Source organism: Fusarium odoratissimum (assembly GCF_000260195.1).
Source record: "Fusarium odoratissimum NRRL 54006 unplaced genomic scaffold supercont1.122, whole genome shotgun sequence".
In the NCBI taxonomy this organism is placed as follows: domain Eukaryota; kingdom Fungi; phylum Ascomycota; class Sordariomycetes; order Hypocreales; family Nectriaceae; genus Fusarium; species Fusarium odoratissimum.
The window spans coordinates 1-13,834 of NW_022158814.1; the positions used below are offsets into that span (position 1 = coordinate 1).

The 13,834-nt window shown below is 45.4% G+C and overlaps 3 protein-coding genes across 4 annotated transcripts; 2 read left to right on the forward strand and 1 right to left on the reverse strand.

Moving 5' to 3' along the window:
- Positions 1-2,206: 2,206 nt before the first annotated feature.
- On the forward strand, positions 2,207-3,855 carry FOIG_16693 (uncharacterized protein; the record flags this gene model as incomplete). The annotated part of the gene is made up of 3 exons (XM_031218166.1): positions 2,207-2,220; positions 2,713-2,732; positions 3,722-3,855. 3 exons carry the CDS (start codon positions 2,207-2,209, stop codon positions 3,853-3,855), a joined length of 168 nt encoding a protein of 55 aa, XP_031052117.1.
- A 4,554-nt stretch (positions 3,856-8,409) lies between these two features.
- Positions 8,410-9,288, forward strand: FOIG_16694 (uncharacterized protein). The gene has a single exon (XM_031218167.1). The coding sequence runs from the start codon at positions 8,451-8,453 to the stop codon at positions 9,003-9,005; it is 555 nt and encodes a 184-aa protein (XP_031052118.1). The 5' UTR covers positions 8,410-8,450; the 3' UTR covers positions 9,006-9,288.
- Positions 9,289-10,200: 912 nt separating this feature from the next.
- Positions 10,201-13,552, reverse strand: FOIG_16695 (uncharacterized protein). 2 transcript variants are annotated; one of them, XM_031218169.1, is made up of 6 exons: positions 13,305-13,545; positions 12,855-13,241; positions 12,765-12,796; positions 11,361-12,709; positions 11,044-11,309; positions 10,201-10,990 (listed from the first exon to the last, which is right to left on the reverse strand). In XM_031218169.1, the coding sequence occupies exons 1-6, from the start codon at positions 13,444-13,446 to the stop codon at positions 10,434-10,436; spliced, it is 2,733 nt and encodes a 910-aa protein (XP_031052120.1). In that variant the 5' UTR covers positions 13,447-13,545; the 3' UTR covers positions 10,201-10,433. The 2 variants fall into 2 exon arrangements, with proteins under 2 accessions (XP_031052120.1, XP_031052119.1); XM_031218168.1 differs by having other exon boundaries at positions 12,855-13,552.
- Between the last annotated feature and the right edge of the window lie 282 nt (positions 13,553-13,834).

Consider the following 13,834-nt stretch of genomic DNA (forward strand, 5'->3'; position numbering starts at 1 on the left):
GTGTTGAACAGGTGCTGGGGTCTCACGTGCAGGCAGGGATACTTTAAGATTACAGCCGAAATGGTAAAACCTCTAAGGGGTAGATTTCAACAGAACACAACATGAATACACCAATTCACATCAATGAACCGAATACACGTAATGTCTGACACATTGATGCCAAATCAGTGTATTCGTGTTTTGTTGTTATTTTTTGTCTGCCCCTGAATGGCCTACTGTTTCTATGTATAATCTCAAGACCTCTTGTCGCACTGAGCCTGCTAAAATGATCAAGGGTCAGGTAAATGAGACTGAGCAGCAGTGTGTTGATGGATTGTTGTTTGAGGTGGTTTCTGATGCGGGGTACTCCATCCCGCAGAGGTACTTAAAAGGATATGGCTAGATTACTAGCGCAGTTGTTTCCTGAGACTGTAAAGATCATGTCTATCCAAGTATACCAATTGCCCCCTATATCAGGTCTGGATACAACTCTCTCCTGTAAAAACATTTTTCTTTTGCACCTGCTGTTAGCATGCTGCTAGGGCAGAAAGTTGTTATAAGCTAAAATAGTAGTATAGATAGCTATAGGGCTAATAAGGCCCTAATAGCTACCTCAAGAAAGGAACCTTTTTTATAATACTTATTCCTAATAATACTAAGCTTTGTAAACTCTTTATATTGCCCTCAGGCGCTTTTTCCTGCTCGGTATTTACGGCTTCTTCTTACCCTGATATTCCGGCTACGTGATCCTTCGACATTCCGGGCTCTGCGCTAGTAGGAGAGTAACACTCGGGGAAAGGGCCTGCGAAGCTCTCTGTTGATGCGAGTAGATATTGCAAGTGTTCTGGGTAGAGCAGGATGCGATGGTAATTATAGATTGTTTAGCTTAGTACGTCCTGTGCTCTTCTAGGAGACTTTTCGGGGCCAATGGCCCCCTGGACGAAAAATATATATACATATATACATCAGGTTTGGATACTCTCGTGAGCGACGAAGCGGAGGAGGAGCCTAAATATTCTAGACTAGGTTCACCAAGAAAGTATTATATAGTTCTTATCACCCGCCCTCAGGACCCGGAATAGATACTTATTGATAGGAAAGAATACCAGGAAGCCGCTTGGGATCTTTTAGGCTCATCAGAAGACTCTACCCTCTTGGCTTCAACCAGGAAGTCTAAATCGATAAGTAAGACTTCTATTGCATAGTCTGCCGAGCCAAAAGGCTCTACTGGCAGAATCTTATCGATGGTTTCTCCAATAGTAACTCTGTTTTTAAAGCTATGCCGTGGCTAAGGTCTCCAAGGGCATTTTAGCCGCTACTACTGCAGGTTAACGATGTTATCTATGAATCTCAGATAGACAAGGCGAACGCACTCCGACGAGCCACGCTGGAACGACGAACCGCAGAGGACGACATCACAGGTCTTATCCAATAGACACGGAGCCAAACCCAAACTTCTTGCATAGGACTCCATTATTTAAGAAGTCAATAAAAGAGTTCGTAGTATATTCAGGGCATACGACTGCAGCATGTGATCTTGATATTTGAACGTGCGCCCCAAATTAATCTCCGCGGGTTCTACTAGTGGATTGCCTAAAGATGATCACAGGGCTCTACCAAGTTCGCACGAACCTCTGGCCGCAGTTGAAAGTGACTCCCACAGGCATGTGATGCTCTATACTCATAGAAGTCCAGAAGTTACCCATAAGCCGCATGCCATGGAGGAAGGCTCACAGGCTTCGCACGGATGGCCTCCTCAGTGCAGAGGCCTCTCTTTCCTGCCACTTAGTGCCTGAGATCCGCTCCTTGTCGGTAGCGAACGTGATCTCTTCAGTATTGGCTGCGAGGCCGTTACCAATTCCCTGTAGGTCCACCCATTGATCTGGATTGATCTGTCCGTTAAATTGCATTCACCTGCCATCGTATCTCTAGACGCGTCATCGGACTCATAGTGGCTGCCACTAGGCGCCTCTGTGTCTGGACCAACCCCGCATGTTGCACGTATGATTAAGAACCTGACTTCACCTCAGGTGATGTGGTCAGGCCAAAGAGAACACTATTTTAACATTAGTGTGGATGAGCACCAAAATCATGGTGTCGGGAAAAAGCGGCAGGACAAGCTAGAACAATGTATCAGACCACCGGTATTTCGACTAACCACTACCTGACCCCTCACCCAATACGCTATCGAAAAGCCGCCAACAAGCGTCTGAGCCATGGCTCCATTATGACATTTGACTTGTTCGTGATGTGGTTCAGTTCACCGTGGTGCGTTGTTTATGGCGGAAAGTTACGACTATATGTTCGAGAAATCATTAATAGAAGTCGTAACTGATCCCTTGTATACGAGGGAACAACGCGAAATGTAGCCTTCATATTTTATCATGTTCTACTGAGACCTACCAGAATTTCAACAGAAAGTCGATATGGAAAGACGATTCATCCCTTACCCTCCTCCAGGTAATTCAACCAGTCAGAGCAATGCCCCCGCCTCGGGTACGCCTATACCGTTTCTTGGGGTAATGGGCTGTATCATCGGTCTATTATTAGTAGTTGTCATTTTGTACGCTCTTCGTTCGAAGTTTTGTGGTCTATATCCATATTAATAAAGCCAGGTATATTACAAAATCGCGATATACAGTCCATCTACAGAAGCTCAACAACACAAACCCATCACAAAAATACGAGATAGTGAAGGAGTGGAAGAAGCAGGCAACGTGGACTTTAACGCAGCCTAGTTCGGCTGAAGTCTGGTAAGTTTCAAGTCGGAATGAGAGATTTTCCTACCCCTACTGATATGAGTATAGTGCAATATGCATCGAAGTTCTTAGGGACCAGGACAATGTCCGACGATTAAAATGTAAACATGTCTTCCATACGGGTTGCATCGACTCCTGGTTCCAGAGACACCATGTCGATTGCCCGTTATGCAAGTCAATATTCATTCCAGACAGGCGCAGCGATCCTGAAGACGTTCCTTAGGCGAAGTTTCATCAGCGAGGGATGATTTATGCAGGTGTTGGGGTTCTAGTGATCGAAAGATATGGAGATCGAACCTTTGAGGGGTCGTGCAAAGCCAGAATAATACTTGACAAGGGGTTTTTCTTTTTGCAATTCGCTTCCTCCTATACGCGAGGGACGTATATTTCATTACTATTTAGTATATGATGGTATTGGTACGTAGGGCATGAGTCTTACTTACCAATGTTATAATTCTTCTAATCACAGAAGTAATCCAAATCCAAGACTGTAAGCTGAAACTTATACTTTTATGGCTGTATATTTGCCCAGGACGCGCTTTCGATCAGGGCGTTAGGTATGGGACTTATAGTGTGCGCATCAACGACTTCAACCAGTAAATAATGAGAACCACAAGAGCTTCCATTTCAGGCTGACAACCTCTGTGTTGCACCCATACCTACACATACCAATCTTCAGGTGTGGCCATTCTAGAACAGGCGTATGTGGCTTTGGTCGTCAAGACCATATTTTAAAGCCTCTTTGCGCAAGGGACACGGCAGCTCACCCACGATCAACGCCTTCCAGGCCGTATGCTTATTACCGCCGGCTTCAATTATAATGACATAGCCAAACGATTAGGGATAACCTCAGGGCAGGTTCAGTAAGTTGTAATTGCTCTTTTCACTACGCCTAGACGCCAGTCGGGTCAGCCTAGCTTGCTAACAGACGCCCAGGCCAAGACCAAGTCCTCCCGTCCCTCTTTGCTAATGGACTAAAATAGCCTGGGTCGAAATGATCGAATTCGTACGCGCCTCGAAGACCGGTTGCGGCATGTCCTATCGAAGGATCTTTCAAGCCCTCAGTCAGGACCGCTCTGAGTACGCTATCCGCTATGCCTCAACCGCATTGGCTTGAACAGATATGCATTCTGCGAGCCACGGATCACACGCTAAGAGTCACATCGGCTGGTCCATTCATCCATGGAAGTCTACTCTATTCTTTAACGAGGCCTCGGCTAGAGCTGGAAAGTCCACGAACATGGCTAACGCGAAGGCGCGGCCAAGCCCTCGATCCAACCAGCATCATTGAGCGTGAATGACAACGTCGCTGAACACTTTCCAGAGAGGATACTATAGCATAGGTCGCGTGAGGTTGTCAATAATCCTTGGGATAGTATTGGCCGGCCTTCTAGCGTGCGACCTTGCTTATCTCAGTTCTGCATGCAACTTGACTCGGAATGCATACCTGCGATGTTGACGGGAAAGTTCAATCGGCAGGGTTTAAATTAATTGACCAGTGTAGCGGTCGATTCGCAATTATGAATGCTTTGGTAGCCTACTTCCTCAGAGAAGAGGGTAGTTGGTTGGCTAAGTTAAGAGGTTGACTGCCTTTGGTATAGACCTTAGGGCTAGAAGAGGCAGGTTCTATGATAATATGTAACGATCCAAGGTATTGGGTTATTATTGTAGCAGTGGTTCTGGACCTCCTGATTATAACTTTGTAGCATTATTTGCTAGCATAATAAAAGAATCGTCCAGATCATATCGCAAGCTGCGCAGAGGGTGAGATTCAATTGTGAGACGGTTTGACCAAGGAGCAAAACCTCTTTCAGACCGACTTCAACTACTAAAACCATGCATTTCTTTCGCGATTGGGTCATTCGTCAATTGTGTCTGTGCTTACATCACATACAACAGTTAAGGCCATTTTACATAGGTTTCACTACAGCGTGGACACATTGCGTAGGTATATGCAGATGTATATAATGTTGCATTACCAGCTGAGGCAAAACGTGTGCACGGCGCTAGCTCTGTCCCTAATAATGACATGTGCCTTAAATGTGACACATGGCATCGAAATATACATCACGCTCAGCATGGGATTACACCTTTTCTACCAATATCAGAATCCAAGGCATGATCCCAAAAAATATCAAATCAAACAAATACAGCACTTGAGCTGCTCCCGTCCACCCCTCCTCACTCTCTTTTACAGGACCACGACCTCCCGCAACTTTGCGCCCCATGAATTCCACACAAACCATAAATCCCAACCCTAATAGTCCAACTGCCATTCTTACACGTGCTTTGGCGGGGACCTTATAGCGGTTTACTAGCCAATTCGCCCAACCAATAACAGCGATAAACATAAGTGGTGCCTCAATAATTTCGGCATGTGACGGAGGGAGATTGAATTTGGGGATGACGTATAGATGGCGGATGGTACCAAAGAAGAAGCCTGTGGAGAAGACAACGCCGAAATAAGTAAATGCCAGGCGACTTATAGTTGAGACGGGAAGATTGGAGACATTTTTGGCGCGTGGAGTTTTAATGTTCGGCGCCATACTTTTCGGAGATGATGAATTTAAATTACGAGTAGAGTTTGGTATTGCTATACAAAGCATGGCATACAACCGACTTAGAAGTTAGGAAAGAGGGGCATGAGGTATTCTGCTGAGAGGATATACCAAGTTATAGATTGAGGCATGATCTGACGGCATCACATAAGGTCCACCGTGAGACAGACCCACTCGACTCCACAGCGCCCCCTTTGCTTCCTCGGTGATGGCACGTACCGCAGACATTTATCGAAATAAACTTTGCTTCCTCCGTGATGGCACGGACCGCAGATATTTATCGAAATAAACGCAGAAGCCCAAACCAGACGTGAACAGATTATACACGACGAACCAGGCACTTTACAAGTCTACACAGACGGGGGCGGTATCCGTGGTCATATTAGAGCTGCCGCAGTCTGCACCACCAACTGGGAGATTGGAAGCGTACACATAGGTCTGTCATTAGCATTTTGCGGTTGCGTGCATATGTAACATATAACGCAGTAGTTCCTCGCGGTGGCCACGTTGCTGTAAGCCTGAATGTTTTATTCATAGATGCACTGCGGTGAGAGAAGCCTCGTGGGTCATTTTCGTTCTTCCTTTGAGATCATGATGATAAGAGTGTGACTTGCATTTCACTTAATGAGTACATGCTTTAAGCTTGTCCTAAAGCTTTAAAATTAATTATTAAAGTAATAAAAATAATTATATATAACGTGTTTGATAAGCATGTGTCGCAGACAAGCATGCGTCGCACTACTTTATACACCTTAAATCCGGTTTTTAAAAACTCTTTACTCTTTAAAAATCCAAACTAAGCCTAAAATAGCTATAATTTTTATAGCATATATATAACTCTTAAAATAAGCTATCTTCTTTTTTTTTTAAAAAAAATCTAAGAAAATCCTATATAAACTTAAAAGTCTATTTACACTGTAAAATACACTGTATTTTAAGGTTTTCTATATAAAATAAAATAGCTAAAAGTCTTTAAAAAATACTATTTAATAAAACTAACTATACTATTATATAAAGTATTTTTTATATATTTTTAACTATTTTATTTAAAGTATAAATCTCTATAAGGTAAGCTATTTTTAGCCATACAGTGCAGTGCGACGCTTACTTATCTGCGACGCTCGCTTATCAACCACGTTAAGGTTATTTTATTAAAGGCTAAGCTTTAAAATCTTTAAGATATAAATAAGATATTAAGCTAATATTAAAAGGTAAAAAGGATTAAATTATAAAAAAGAAAGATTATAATTATGTAAGAAGTATTATAAAGTATTATTATTTTTACTTTAGGTTACCCTAAGAATCCCAGAGAATATGCCTGTCTGTCTTACTAAAGCAGCTTTTTACGCCAATTATAATACCGTCGTTCTTGGCCTGCAATGGTTTGCATCGCAGGTCGTGAGAGTCCCGGTCCACACGATACAAACATCAGTAAACCAGATTCTTCCTTGGGAGGAATATTGAACCCGTACCGGTGACAGGAGAGTTATAGTTCAAGTTCTGTCGGATGTACTGGAAAACTGGGTACTTGGTCGAGCCAACACTAAGCTGCTGGAAGGTATAATGCGCAGAGACACTCTGTGCCAAGGCCATGATGGCCGCAAATAAAGTAGCGATCTTCATGGTCGACTTTACAAGCAATGGATTGGCGTCTGTGGGTATAGTGAGTAGGCGGGGGTCCCTTAATGGAGAAAACAGGTCCCATTTCCAGATAATCCCTATTTTACGTGGGAACTAAGATGAATTTTGGGAACGGGCCTTATTCCCGGGTTGGTAGTAAATAAGGACAGTTATAATAAGGTGATTAGTGCACAGGTGAGAATGGGTCGCGTTCCTGATTGAAATATATAGTACAGTGACGCGTTGCGGTCGGCGAGCAATTGGTCGGCCATTTCTTCCACACTACGTAGTCGCGTGGGAATTCCCCGCGAATCTAAGTCTAGAATAAACTGAACTATAATCTGTTCCTCTGAGTCAGAGAGTTTACATAACTCGAAGACCCAATTACTTCGAGATTGAATGCCCGTCTGATAAGGTATGTCGTTTCATGTAACACTCTTACCTCGGCGGTTAAAATCTACTAATTACTGCGTTCTTGTTGTTTTAAACTAAATTAAGGTTGTTTCTCTGTGCATTTAATTATTAATAAATAAAAGCTTGCCTTAGTGCAAGCCAAAATTTTATCGCCCGCAGCTTGCCACTGTTTTATACGGCTGAGAACTTGTTTCTCGCGTATGCCGTGTTGATTCCCTGTGCGGTATGTGAAAATAGATAACTTAAGTAATATTTGAGACCAGGCTGCCGGCATGTTGATTTTGCCAAGTTTCCGCCAAGCCCCTTGGCGCTAAGACGTCAAATGAGGGCTTGACTGCTTTCAGCTCCTCCCTAAGGCCGCATCTTGAAAGCCTACTTACCTCAACATCAACCAATAGCCTGAGTCAGCCTCAGCGCTTACTTGTAGACTGTACTTGCAGCATCATTAACACCTTAAAAGCTTTGGCCACAGAGCTGGACTGAATCGAATTTAAAAAATAAAAAATAAAAAAAAAGAGCGCTATCTTTAGAAAATGCAATAATGTTTATAAATTCAGGTTGGTTTCCCAGCTGTATGAGGAAAATTAGTACACCCGCATTCACATTCGTTTATGAACACTGCGGCTCAGTTTTGCATTCTCCTACACTCCTCAGAACGTCATGACCATCTGCGAATTCTTTCTAAGGATAATCGGCGTTGGCGAGACTAAGTGGAGAATGGTATGGTTCATGTTGGCAATCCTTCGTAAGTAGCAATCCTTACATCCCCAACCAATATGCAACAAGATCAATGCTTACAGGTTGCTAGTTGCCCTCATTGGTAACATAACTGTCCTTATCAGCTGCATATCACCAAGTGCCCAACCTATCTACTTGTTCCGTGTCGGGAGTAGTGAACTCGTCAATGCAACCGCCAACTCAACCGGTATTCCTACGAGCAACTCCAAATCGACGAACTTCCGAGTGATTGGTACTGGGGGCTTTCGGGTAGGCATTCATACTCCGCTGTGCTATAATTAACTAAGCCATTGTTCCTTTACGTATATGTGTCATTCACAGTGATACTGATGAGAAAGTGTCGTGCAAGCAAGCTTTTCCGCCCATAATAAGCATCGAAGAGATGATCGCTTTTGCTATTGAAGCTAAGCTGGGAAGAGATGCAGAATCTTCAATCGTGGAGGAGAAGACGTCGCCCTGGACCACTGCACTCGCTCGAATCGAAGGCAAGCTTACCGAGCCCTCACGTGTTAAGGCCCTCTGGCAAGGTGCCGCAGCTTTCACCGTCATTTCAACCCTTTTGTCTTCTGCTCTGCTTGTCCTTACGGCCCTGTATTTCACCGCCCTGCGTGACCAGCTACGACGGTGGATGCTCTACGTAGTTGCCTTCGTCGACGCCATGACGTTTCTCGGTGCAGGCGTGATGGTTGGGTACGCTATGCGTGAGGGACCAAGGGGCATCATGGAGCTTGCCGGGACCTCTTCAGAGAGAGGAATCTATGGGGCAGGAAATACCGCATTCACCCTCGGTGTGCTGATCAATTTCTTGTCCATGGAGCTGTTCCTGTGTCTTTTCATTTCGGGCGTGCTTCTGACTGTCTGGCTTGTTTGCGCTTGTTTGAGCATGTGCCGAGATGATAATGTGGTCAAGGTCGAGTACATACATAGGTCCGACTAACAATATAGCACTATCTACCCCAAGCACCCAGGACCATAATGACATTTATGGAACTAAGACTGCTCTCTAGGAGATATGTAAACGACTTATCATCATGAGTTAACAGGTTTAGAGAACACTGGAGGAAGCATGAGTGCATAACGACTGTAAGCGATGGCAGTCCGGGAATGATTGATAGTTTAGGTAGTAAATAAGCTGAACGAGGCTTCACTACTATGGGACATTAGTAAGAAGTGGCAGAGATCTCACGTTGAATAATGCTGAATTTATACTTGCTTTTGCCCTATGTTCTATACCCCAAATGCTGAAGAACGCGGCTATATTTTTAAGCAATTGATGATGCCGGACGCTGAAGTCGTTAACGCACTTGGAGAAGAGAGATAGCCCAGTAGCATACGTCACTTGGTTCTGCTAGATGGCAGATCCCGCCATTAAGAATGTAAATTCCGCTGCATCTCCGCATTTTGACAGCGTAACCCCACTGCTATCTGGACAAAGACCAAACTCAGCCGCTGACATAATGCGACTAGATCCTCTCTTAATCCCGAGGCTCGCGCTTCTTTATTCTTTGGAAAGACAGCTTAATGTTGCTTATTCATCCCTGGAAGTAAACCAAACTTTTCTATCTCTTCCAACATGTCTTATCTCAAGTGCTACGCTCACGACGATGTCGGAGCTCGAAATAAGCAACAGTTCAAGTATAGCCAAGCGGTTCGTGTTAGAGACAAGATTGAATGTACAGGACAAGGGACGTCCCTTTATCTATAAGGATTCTTCAGTTACTAAGATTCGCATAGGCGGATAGAACCAGGAACACGCGAATTCTATATGGAAATCAACGCAGAGATTGACCAAGCTTTCCGGAACTTAGAGCTTAATCTCCGTGATGCGGGAGGCAAGGGTTAGGAACAGGTTTACCGGGTCAATTCGTATCACATTCCAATCAACGAGGCACTAGAGGCAATGGTCAGAAGGTTTAAGCAGTATATGCCCGACCACGAACCTATATGGGCTTGCGCCGGCGTAGCAAGTCTCGTGGAAGATGATACGAGAGTCGAGATCGAGGTCGTTGCACAAGATCCCTAGGGGGCGAAACGGCCTAGTCGCGCCAACAAGATGATGAGAAGAAGGAGGTTAATTCTCACCTTATAATGGCGCGAAGGAAGCTTACGCAGTTATTCTCGACTGAAATAAAGTTTAATGATGCATTAAGGTTGATACAGTGTTGTCATATCTGAACTATCGAGGTGAATAGAAAACGGCAAGGCCCAACAAAGTTCAAGGGAAAAGTAATCTGCTTAGGATCTATACAGCTTAATTGGCCCAGTTATGAATTGGCCAGTGATGAGATGCTTGGTAAGACTACGTGAGCATCAGATATACAATGCCAATCGTTGGTCCGATCCAGTACTATATCCTCTACATATCTTAATATGGCAGAAGGTTAAAGTTAAAGTCATAAACAACAGGATTAAGACCATTCCCAAATTCCCCGAGCTGATCAAAGTCCAGATTTCTGACTGCAACATTTCCAGGATCTAACAGCTCCAAGCTAGCAATTGGATCCTCTGTACTTGTATCATGAAAGTCTTGTGCTGCCTCGGTTTCGACAATGGGAAGCTCGCGATGTGAATTTAAAAAGTTTGGCTCCTCCTGAAAAGCCAATGAGGGAACAGACAATGTCTGATCTTGAGATTCGGCCAGAACCTCGGTGACTGGGGGAGCGCTTGTTGGGAGATCCCTGTGCTCGGTCGGGGGTAACAGGCTCGGCAAGACTTCATCAAACGCATTCCAGACTGCAGAAGACACCATTTCAAAGAGTGAACGCTCAGATACTTCAGAGCTAAACTGAAACCCTGGCATATTTCGTACATTGGCGTTTATGTCTCGTATCACACGGGCGGGAACCTCCTGTCGAAGAAAGCTGCGATATTGAGCTCGCGTTTCTGCAGTCATGGGTGCCTCGAGGATTTGCAAATCACAATCTATACACAGGTCAATGGAACGATTCCGAGTAAATGTCCCAGATAGAACTTACATGGTGATGGTATATCTTCGGTTTTCGGAAATAGAACCTTGTACATATGCTTCCACTTTTCCTCTTCGGAAATATTCTGGATGCCCCGCCTTGACTTGAGACGCTCTTTAGTCTCGTTATCGATACCTGGCATTTCTCTAGATGGACTGACGACTTCGCAAGCCGGGTCCTGACGGAGATGTGCATCAAGTTCTTTCTCCGTCTTGACTATTCTAAAACATCTCTTACAATAAATCGGTGCTTTGTGAGATCTATAAATATGCTCCCTATTATAGTCAGCAAATCGTGTCTTGACTTTAGTAAGCAGGCTTGTGCACTTTATCCGGTGAACGCTTGGCCAGCCTTTTTGGCACCGAGGCCATCTCTCTCCGGGATATTCTTTAACAAACGGGCAGGCAAGATTTGGTACTGATCCCGATGGCGCGCTTTCTGTCTTGCGACGTTTTTCATCATCGCCTCCGTTTCCTCTGCCGCCAGCATTGGTATCATCACCCTCACTCTCTCTATCATCGATTCCCCTCTTCTTGCTATTACCATCACTTTCAGTCGGTGGGCCACTTTGACCACTGAATTGCGTAGAGTCAGAAGCCCCTGAATTCTGATTGAGTCCTGGTGAACAAGGTTTCACCCAGGCGACAACCCGTTGGACAACCAGTGCGGTGATCGTATCTTTCAAGGCGGTGACAGAGGCTAGGAGGGCTGGGTCCAGAGAAGAAGCGAGAAAGGCCTCTTCGAAAGACTCATCCGTTTGCTGTGAAACGTCAGACATGGACTCGTCGGTTTCGCTTGTATCAGTTTCAGTCACAGATGTGTCCGAAGTCAACCCATGTTCCGTATCATCCTTGCTAGAGAGAGCTGTAGAACGAGCATCAAATGTGGTCTCGGTTCTCGTCCCTGTGGATGGTATCATTGCTTTCGCTGGATGACTCCGTGGGGTAGAGAGGTGACCTCTATCGATATGATCATCCATACTCAGTCTACGCATCGACTCACTCGGAGGTCCTGCATCTGAGAGTCGTTCCTCAATGGTACTCAACTCTTCGTCGGGATTCTCCTCAACCTGACGCTGTCCACTAGCAAGCGGCGACTGTACTTTTGGTGTGTTGAATGATGAAGAGAGGAGTAAACCTTTGTTCAAACGACGCTGCTGGGCAACCCAACCAGCCAAAGCCACCTGATCAGACACGGTCAACGAGCTGTCCTTGACTGATACAAGTGACGCGATCGAATCAGTGGGCTCCGATGCAGCAATGAGATGTTGGTATACTGGAATATTTGCTGATGCCGAGAGTCGTTCCTTGGTTTGCGGGTCGAGGTACGGGATAGGCGGCACAGGAGTCTTGTCATGATCTCGATGGTTACGTAGCGATTCTCGGTATATATTGAGAGATGAAGAAGATGACAGGGTCTTTCTGAAAAGAGATCTTCGACGAGAAGGCGTGGAACTGGCCCTGCCAATGGACGAGTCGTACGTGCTAGCAGCTGAAATTATAGAGGAAGGCCGTGTAAAGCTAAAGGTGGAGTCTCGGGCAGACGTCGAGGCTTGGAATGTGTCCTCGGAAAGCCTTCGTAGAAGATCGAGTTCGGATGGGTTGTATGTAGCAAAAGAAAAGTTTTGACCATACTCGGGGATGTCTGTATCGCAAGTTGAAGTCACTGGTTGACTCTGAAGCAAAATGTCAGCACTTGGATCAGTGTAAAATAAAAAAGAGGCTACATACCAGGCTGCGCCGGCGTATAATATCGTCTTTTTCTAGAACACAGTTAACATATTCAGAAAATAGGTAGGTAGAAATTGAGCATGGATTCACCTTTCAAATCTGCATTGTACGGGCCCAAGATCAACGCAGATGCCGGCCTGTTGGCAAAGTCGTATTGACTACCCACTCCCGTAAGCTCACCCAAATGTAGTGGCAGGATAGACGTCGAGGTAACTCGTTTCCTTCTCACTCCTGGATAAGCCTTGATCCATCGGCGATGGCTTTCGGATTTGGCTGCGGGGCCCTCTCCATCGGTTCCGTCCGTCTTTGCTGAGGATGAGACTGTTTGGTCTACAGGATGTTGTTGTAACCCGGTCGGCACCACCTGGACCACGTTTTGTATTTTCGAATCGGTAGAGCTATTATCCCTTGGAGCATCCAGGTCATTGTCCGTTGTCGGCGAGGAATTTCCATCCTTCCAAAGAACCGCCATCTTCTCTTTGAGGGTATTAGACATCAACCGGGAGGAAGGTCGTGCTTTGGCATAAGAGGGGAGCAAACCCGGGGCTTTGTTCAAGTAATGTCTGCCTTTGTGCTTGAGGCGCTCACGCAAGGATCGGGGCTTTGCATCCGTGGTTTGTTGGCTTTTTTCAGGCGTGGTCCTGGGTGCCACGTCGGCAGCTGGCGGTATAGACGAGGACATGGCGGGCGGGTATAATAGTGGGCTTTTGCAGGGCCAAGGCAACGGCGTAACACTTACACGCTACAATTACTGGTAAAGAATTAAAATGCGAGGTTTTCGGGGTGAGTTGTACAAAGAGAAAAAAACGACAATTGAAAGTGGCTCCATGTCTGGCTAATGCTACTGACCGCCCCTGGGTCGCCTTGAGCGGCCGGCTAGGCGTTCTTTTTGAGCCATGGTTCGCAAACTGCAGCCTACAAGGCGCTCGTTAAGACGACTTGCATGTCCCATCACCTCATTTGGGGGCAGAGTTATCATAGGCTAGGCAGGGGTAGAGAAAAAGGGTGGTGGGGTTCGTCTGCAGTTTTGCGCATGCGCATAACTTGGGATCGCAGAACAACAGGCCGCA